At 36.1% G+C, this 7,827-nt stretch overlaps 1 protein-coding gene across 5 annotated transcripts in view; it reads left to right on the forward strand.

Annotated features, from left to right (window-relative positions):
• TBC1D4 (TBC1 domain family member 4) overlaps positions 1 to 2,740 on the forward strand; it is a 227,868-nt gene extending 225,128 nt beyond the window's left edge. For all 5 annotated transcript variants that reach the window (XM_066237875.1, XM_066237876.1, XM_066237877.1 and 2 more), the window contains one exon: positions 435 to 2,740. In XM_066237875.1, coding sequence (XP_066093972.1) covers positions 435 to 668 — 234 coding nt within the window. In that variant the 3' untranslated portion in view covers positions 669 to 2,740. The remainder of the gene's footprint in view (positions 1 to 434) is intronic.
• Positions 2,741 to 7,827: the final 5,087 nt, after the last annotated feature.

Consider the following 7,827-nt stretch of genomic DNA (forward strand, 5'->3'; position numbering starts at 1 on the left):
CAATGCTGTCTTATACTCGTGGAAACTGATAGGAAGCCAGGTACCACATGTGTTCAGAAAAGCCTGCATTTCCATTTAGAGAGTAAAAAGCCCCATTTGGCAGCTCAGGGCAGAGTTGGGGATCCCCTTTCTCCATCAGATCCCACTCATTGTGGGGGAGCAGCAGCATGAGGAGTGAGGACTCTCACCACCTTCGGATAGTGACTTTTTGTTGCATTTTTGGTGTCTTCAGGGACACGAGATGCATTTTGTTAGTGCTGTAGTTATACTTTTGAGAAACCTCTGTCTTTCATGGAAAGTTTCCTATTTTATTAAGTCATGTGATAGGATTGCTTCATGTATGTAAGGTCTGGTTGCTACTACAATGAAGAGGCAGAATCTTCACATTTTTGATTTGGGGGATTTTTAATTTTTATTTTTTCCCTTTCCAACAGGCGGCTCATGCCAAAATCCAGACCTTGGAATCCAACCTGGAAAATCTTTTGACCAGAGAGACCAAAATGAAATCTTTAATTCGGACCCTGGAACAGGAGAAAATGGCTTATCAGAAGACGGTGGAGCAAATCCGAAAGCTGCTGCCCGCCGATGCTCTGGCCAATTGCGAGGCACTGCTGAGCGACCTGAACGGCAGCCCTAACAACAAAGCCAGGACGGGGAGCAAGCCATAGCCCGGTAACCCGGTTGCGCTGCCCACACACCGCTCGGAGCTGCAGAGCTGCGGCGGGGAGTCCTCACGCTGCTGACCCCGCCATCCCGGTGCTCAGCCCCGCCCCAGCCCAGCCACTGGGCTCGCTGTTATTAGAGTATGCCAATCCTAAAGCCATTGTACATAGGTAGACTAATTTTTGTTGTTGTTGCTGACTATGTATATATATATATAAAATGGACATCAAGAATTCATGCTTTCAGATAAAAGGAGTAAATGTATATTTAGAGCAATTTTTTAAAATCAAAACTTCATGAAATACACACCAAAGGGAAGTTAAAGTGAAATTCCCCTTAGACACATATGAAGTCATTTCCTCTTTGTAGTGAAACAAAGCTAGAGAATCTTTGTATATTGAACTATACTTGAAAAAAAAAAAAAGAATGTATTTTTTTTCCTCCAAAGAATGGCATGTTTCACTCAGTGGTGGAGAGGTGGAAACCTTTGTGTAACTTTATGTGTGTCTGTCTTAAAATGTATTGGCATTGTACATATGAAGAAAATTACTGTCAGTATGCTTCTATGGTTTTTGCAGGAAAATGGGGTTTTCCTCCTCTGCCTGCTTTGTGCCAGCTAGCATGTTATGTGTCCATGCATTCTGAGTCTGCTTGGGCCTTAGTTGTCGCTAAGGAGGAAGCAAGGCTTTGTGGCCGAGTTTACCTACCAGGTTAAAGTGAAAGAGAATGTTGCCTATTTTCTAGCAAATTAGACCAGCATTGTAGCTCAAACTAAAAATATCAGAATTTTAATTTAGAACCTAAATTGTCCTGATCAGTTGTTTTTTCCTCTTTATTTAAATTAATCTTACATTTGTCTTCCCTTCTTACATTTGATGCCACAGTTGGTGACAAGAATTTACCACTTTCCCACCAACATGTATGTGGGAGCTTTTAGTTTTCTTTACCTTAAATTAAACACAACGAAATGCAATTATGATTGCTTTTCTAAAGATGATGGGCTGTATACAGATACTTTTGTTTTTGACAATTGATGGAATTTAATAAGCTCATAATCATCTTCCCCTTTCCTGTGAAAATTTATGGAAACTGTGAAATGTTGAAAAGAAACTGTTCAAGTCCATTGGAAGGTAAGGGGAAAGTGGCACCAAGCCCTTCAGAAACCTACAAGTCCGCATGTGGACCCTGCCTTTCTCAGCCACAGGCAGCATATGAGGAGACACTCGCTTGCAAGGTGCATAAAAGGAAAGTAGTTTTCAAAGTATACGTGCAGTTCTCCAGTTCAGAGATGGTTCTGCAATAGTGCCTCTGGAAGCTGATGCAGCGTTTTTGCCTTTCCAAATGATATTTACCATTACTGCTTTTTGCAGTACTTGTATTATCACAGATGGATTATCTGGGATAATTTTCTTTGAAAGGAGTTTGTAACATACAAGCTACACTGTATTATAGAAGAATCAAGCTCTAAAGGTTTTGGAAAACCTTGGTGAGCAGACGATTAGCATCTGGTATCCTCATCCACAGGTTACTCAATGTAACTAATGACTTTTGTTACAAATCAGTATGCCCTCTAATCCAGGCAGTTTCTTAAAAGAAAATGAAGTCTTCTTAGTCAAGGAAATGTAATTTCTGATTGTTGGTACCCCATTCATTTGGGGCCAGTAAATGATTTGTTGCTTGGATTTCCCCAAAATGTCTCTATTTGTAGGAAAGGGTTTTTTTTTTTGTTGTTGTTTTTGTGGGGAATATGAAAATTATCCTCTGGTTACTTTCTGGTGATGAAAATTACCTGATTTGTGTCATACACAGGTGGTAGCCAAAGAATCTTCAAGTTGGGAAGAATAACTTTTCAGTTCAGTTTGAAGTACATTTTACTCTGGGTGTTGAGAGGTAACACTATGAGTTGTAGAATGGTGTTCCAAGATTGAGGTGTTTTGCATACAGTAATTCTTTTGAAAATGAATTTCCTTTTTTTGTGATTTTGTAAATGTTATACCAATTATGCTTCATGCATTGTTACATCTTCATCTGTTATATGTAATGTCTAGTCATTTCCAATAAATACATTGCTACAGTTTCCATGGCTTGTTTTATTTTCACTTGTTATAGGAGAAGAGAAGCTTTTGGCTAGAGTCCTTTACAAAATCTGCATGGGTTGGATTGTTGCTACTTAAAATTGATTCACTGTGATAGTTATTTTTAACAGAATCAGAGACAAATAATAATTTTTAGAAACATTTGTCAAAGTACGTTGTTGGGTACCAGTTTTCAACTTCTTTCCCAGTGGAGCTTTTGGCTAATGAACGTAAAAAGAAAAAGATTGTCACACTGACAGATCTGCACCCTACCCTCTTTGTTGTTTGTGCTCCCTCATAAACAGCAAGGGAGAAAAAGACATTTTTAAATGGGTTAGCTCCCAAATAAGGCACTTATTGGTGGTTACGATATGAATTATGTTTATATATAATACAGGGTGCAGCAAAAGTAGGTTTTCAGTTGTTTGTATGGAAAATAATACAGTAATAAATAATGCTAAGAGTAAACTTTCACCCACTTAGAACTATAAGCCTCCTTTTGCCCCACCCTGTAAATATCTTCAGAATATTCTTAAGTGTGCTTGTAATCTAATAAAGGATACTATATCTTCTTGCTGATTTCAGTAGTAAAACTTTTCAATATTTTACACTACATGTGGTAAGTTTCTTTTTGTAGTAGACATTTTGAGTGTTAGTATAGGCTTGTGTCATTTGTTCTCTTAATATCCATGTTGATGTAACACATCTTATCGCCATTTATCCATTTTTTTTTCTACTGTGCTAGATTAAGACTAGGACATCTGTCCTGTGAAGTATGCCGTTCTCTGCTGCAACGTGTCACTCTTACTAGCTCTGATATATTAGAAAAACACTGGATTTAAGGTGGGAAGACTGGGTAGGATCTGCGTGTTGGTTCGACTACTCTAACTTATCATTCAATCAATTGTTTTTGCAAGCCAAACTTGATACTGAGTGTTCAGGGGTGGAGAAGATACAGTCTTTGTTCTCACACGGCTTGTGGTCTAGTTGCAAGGGGAAAATTAGAAAACAGGAGAGTTTATACTGTAACAGATATGCTAAGTGGGGAAGTGAGCCTAGAAGAGCCAGTTGAAGTTGAGCGGGTTGTTTTATTCTTTTGCATGTGGCTTTCCAGTTTTCCCAGCACCATTTATTGAAGAGGCTTTCTTTTCTCCATTGTGTCTTGTTGACCCCTTTATCAAAAATTATTTGACCATATATATGTGGTTTTATTTCTGGACTTTCTATTCTGTTCCATTGGTCTGAGTGTCTATATTTCTGCCAATACCATGCTGTTTTGATTGTCGTGGCCCTATAATATAGTTTGAGGTCAGGTATTGTAATGCCCCAAGCTTCATTCTTTTTCCTTAGGATAGCTTTGGCTAATGGGGTTTTTTATAGTTCCATATAAATCTGATGATTTTTTTTGTTCCATTTCTTTAAAGAATGTCATAGGAATTTTGATGGGAATTGCATTAAATTTATATATTGCTTTGGGTAATATGGCCATTTTGATTATATTTATTCTTCCTATCCACGAACAAGGAATATTTTTCCATCTTATTGTATCTTTTTCAATTTCCTTTAACAATGGTTTGTAGTTTTCATTATATAGGTCCTTTACATTCTTTGTTATGTTTATTCCTAGGTATTTTATTTTATTTTTTGTTGCAATCGTGAAGGGGAATATTTTTTTGAGTTCGTTTTCTAATATTTCATTGTTGACATATAGAAAGGCTATGGACTTTTGTATGTTAATTTTGTGTTCTGCAACCTTACTGTATTGGTTTATTGTTTCCAGTAATCTTTTTGTGGAGTCCTTCGGGTTTTCAATGTATAGGATCATATCATCTGCAAAAAGTGATACCTTTACTTCTTTTTCGATATGGATGCCTTTTATTTCTTTCTCTTGTCTAACTGCTCTGGCCAGAACTTCTAGCACCACGTTAAATAAGAGTGGCGAGAGTGGACAACCTTGTCTCGTTCCTGATTTAAGGTGGAAAGTCCTCAGTTTTATGCCATTTAATATGCTGTTGGCTGATGGTTTATCATATATGGCCTTTATCATGTTGAGATATTTTCCTTCTATACCCATTTTGTTGAGAGTCTTAAACATAAAGTTGTGTTGTATTTTATCGAATGCCTTTTCTGCATCTATTGATAAGATCATGTGGTTTTTGTTCTTTGTTTTGTTGATATGGTGTATTACGTTAACCGTTTTGCGTATGTTGAACCATCCTTGAGATTCTGGGATGAATCCCACTTGATCATGATGTATTATTTTTTTTAATATGTTGTTGTATTTGATTTCCCAGTATTTTGTTTAGTATTTTAGCATCTGTATTCATTAGAGATATTGGTCTGTAGTTTTCTTTTTGTGTGCCGTCCTTGCCAGGTTTCGGTATGAGGGTTATGTTGGCCTCATAAAATGTGTTTGGAAGTATTGCTTCTTCTTCAATTTTTTGGAAGACTTTGAGTAGAATAGGAATCAAGTCTTCTTTCCATGTTTGATAGAATTCACTAGTATAGCCGTCTGGGCCTGGACTTTTATTTTTGGGGAGGTTTTTAATGGTTTTTTCTATTTCTTCTCTACTAATAGGTCTGTTTAGGCTTTCTGCTTCTTCTTGACTCAGTCTAGGAAGGTTGTATTGTTCTAGGAATTTATCCATTTCTTCTAGGTTGTTGAACTTAGTGGCATAAAGTTTTTCTTAGTAATCTACAATAATTCTTTGTATATCTATGATGTCCGTGGTGATTTCTCCTCTTTCATTTTGGATTTTGTTTATATGAGTTCTTTCTCTTTTTTTTTTGGTAAGTCTTGCCAGGGGTTTGTCAATTTTGTTGATATTTTCAAAGAACCAGCTCCTTGTTCTATTAATTTTTTCTATAGTTTTACTGTTCTCTATTTCATTTATTTCTGCTCTGATTTTTATTATCTCCTTTCTTCGGCTGGTTTTGGGTTGTTTTTGTTCTTCTTTTTCCAGTTCCTTAAGGTGTAAAGTTAAGTGGTTCACTTGGGCTCTCTCTTGTTTGTTCATATAGGCCTGAAGTGATATGAACTAACACTGCTTTTGCTGCATCCCATAGATTCTGATATGTCGTATTGTCATTTTCATTAGTCTGTATATATCTTTTGATCTCTGTGCTTATTTCTTCTTTAATCCATTCATTTTTTAAAAGTATGTTGTTTAGTTTCCACATTTTTGTGGGGGTTTTTTCCTCTTTTTTGCAGTTGAATTCTAGTTTAAAGACTTTATGATCAGAAAATATGCTTGGTACAATTTCAATTTTTCTGAATTTGCTAATGTTATTTTTATGGCCCAACATATGGTCAATTCTTGAGAATGTTCCATGTACACTAGAGAAAAATGTATACTCAGTCACTTTGGGATGAAATGTCCTGTAGATGTCTATCATATCCAGGTGCTCTAGTGTTTCGTTTAAGGCCACTATATCTTTATTGATTTTCTGTTTGGATGACCGATCTACAGCAGTCAGCTGTGTATTGAGGTCTCCAAGTATGATTGTATTTTTGTCAGTTTTTGTTTTAAGGTCAATAAGTAGCTGTCTTACATATTTTGGTGCTCCTTGGTTTGGTGCATATATATTAAGGATTGTTATGTCTTCTTGATTCAGGATCCCCTTAATCATTATGAAATGACCATTCTTTTTCTCTGAGTACTTTTGCTGTCTTGTAGTCAGCATTATTAGATATGAGTATTGCTACACCTGCTTTTTTTTGGATGTTGTTTGCTTGGAGTATTGTTTTCCAGTCTTCCACTTTGAATTTGTTTTTATCCTTGTTGCTTAGATATGTTTCTTATAGGCAGCATACAGTTGGATTTTCTTTTTTAATCCATTCTGCTACTCTGTGTCTTTTTATTGGTGAGTTTAATTCATTTACATTTAGTGTAATTATTGACACTTGTGAGTTCCCTATTGCCATTTTATAAATTGCTTTCTGTTAGTTTTGTATCTTTTTTGAGTCTTCTTTTTTGTTTTTCTATCATTTGTTTTTGTTTGTTTGTATTCCATACTTCTTTCCTCTGTTGCTACCTTTTTTTAAGTCATGTGCTTTTGTGGTGGTTTTTTTCAAGGGTGGTTACCATTAAGTAATGAAAAGGTACCTACCATATTCATTGTAGTACCCTATCTTGCGAATGTTTCTGCACTTCATCGTCTTTTGCTACTGTTAATCTCTGTCCTCTCCCCCCCCCCTTTTTTTTTGCTTTTGTTGTCACAGTTTAAATTTGGTTTTATTGTGTTCTTGGTGGAGCTTTTACTTGTGGTTTGGTTTTGTTTTGTTCTTTGGATCTGGTTGGAAATCCCCCTTTAGTATTTCCTGGAGTGGGGGTTTTCTGATGATAAATTCCCTCATCTTTTCTGTATTTGTGAATGTTTTTATTTCTCCTTCATACTTTAAGGATAACTTTGATGGGTATAGTATTCTTGGCTGAAAGTTCCTCTCTTTCAGGACTTTAAATATTGGGGTCCACTCTCTTCTAGCTTGTAGAGTTTCTGCTGAAAAATCTGATGGATAATCTAATAAGCCTTCCTTTATATGTTGTATTCTTCTTTCCCCTGGGTGCCTTGAGAATTTTTTCTTTGTCGTTGATTTGTGCCATTTTCATTATGATGTGCCTTGGAGTAGGTTTGTTGTGGTTAAGAAAACTCGGAGTTCTGATTGCTTCTTGAATTTGAGGCTTTAGTTCTTTCCATAGGCTTGGGATGTTCTCGTCTATTATTTGTCTGAATAAATTCTCCATTCCATTTTCTCTCTCTTCTCCCTCTGATATACCTATTATTCTTATGTTATTCTTTTTGATGGAGTCAGACAATTCCTGTAGGGCTTTCCCATTTTTAAAAATTTTTGAGTCTCTCTCTTCTTCTCTCTTTTGTGCCTCAAGTTGCTTCTCTTCTATGTCACTAATCCTACCTTCTATCTGACCTGTTCTATTAGTTAAGCTTGTTACCTCATTTTTCAGTTCATGAATTGAGTTTTTCATCTGTTTGATTTTTTTTTATAGTTTCAATTTCCTTGGTAATATATTCTTTGTGTTCGTTGAGTTGTTTTCTGATTTCCCTAAATTGCCTTTCTGTGTTTTCTTGT

Source organism: Saccopteryx bilineata, chromosome 6 (genome assembly GCF_036850765.1).
Source record: "Saccopteryx bilineata isolate mSacBil1 chromosome 6, mSacBil1_pri_phased_curated, whole genome shotgun sequence".
Lineage (NCBI taxonomy): Eukaryota > Metazoa > Chordata > Mammalia > Chiroptera > Emballonuridae > Saccopteryx > Saccopteryx bilineata.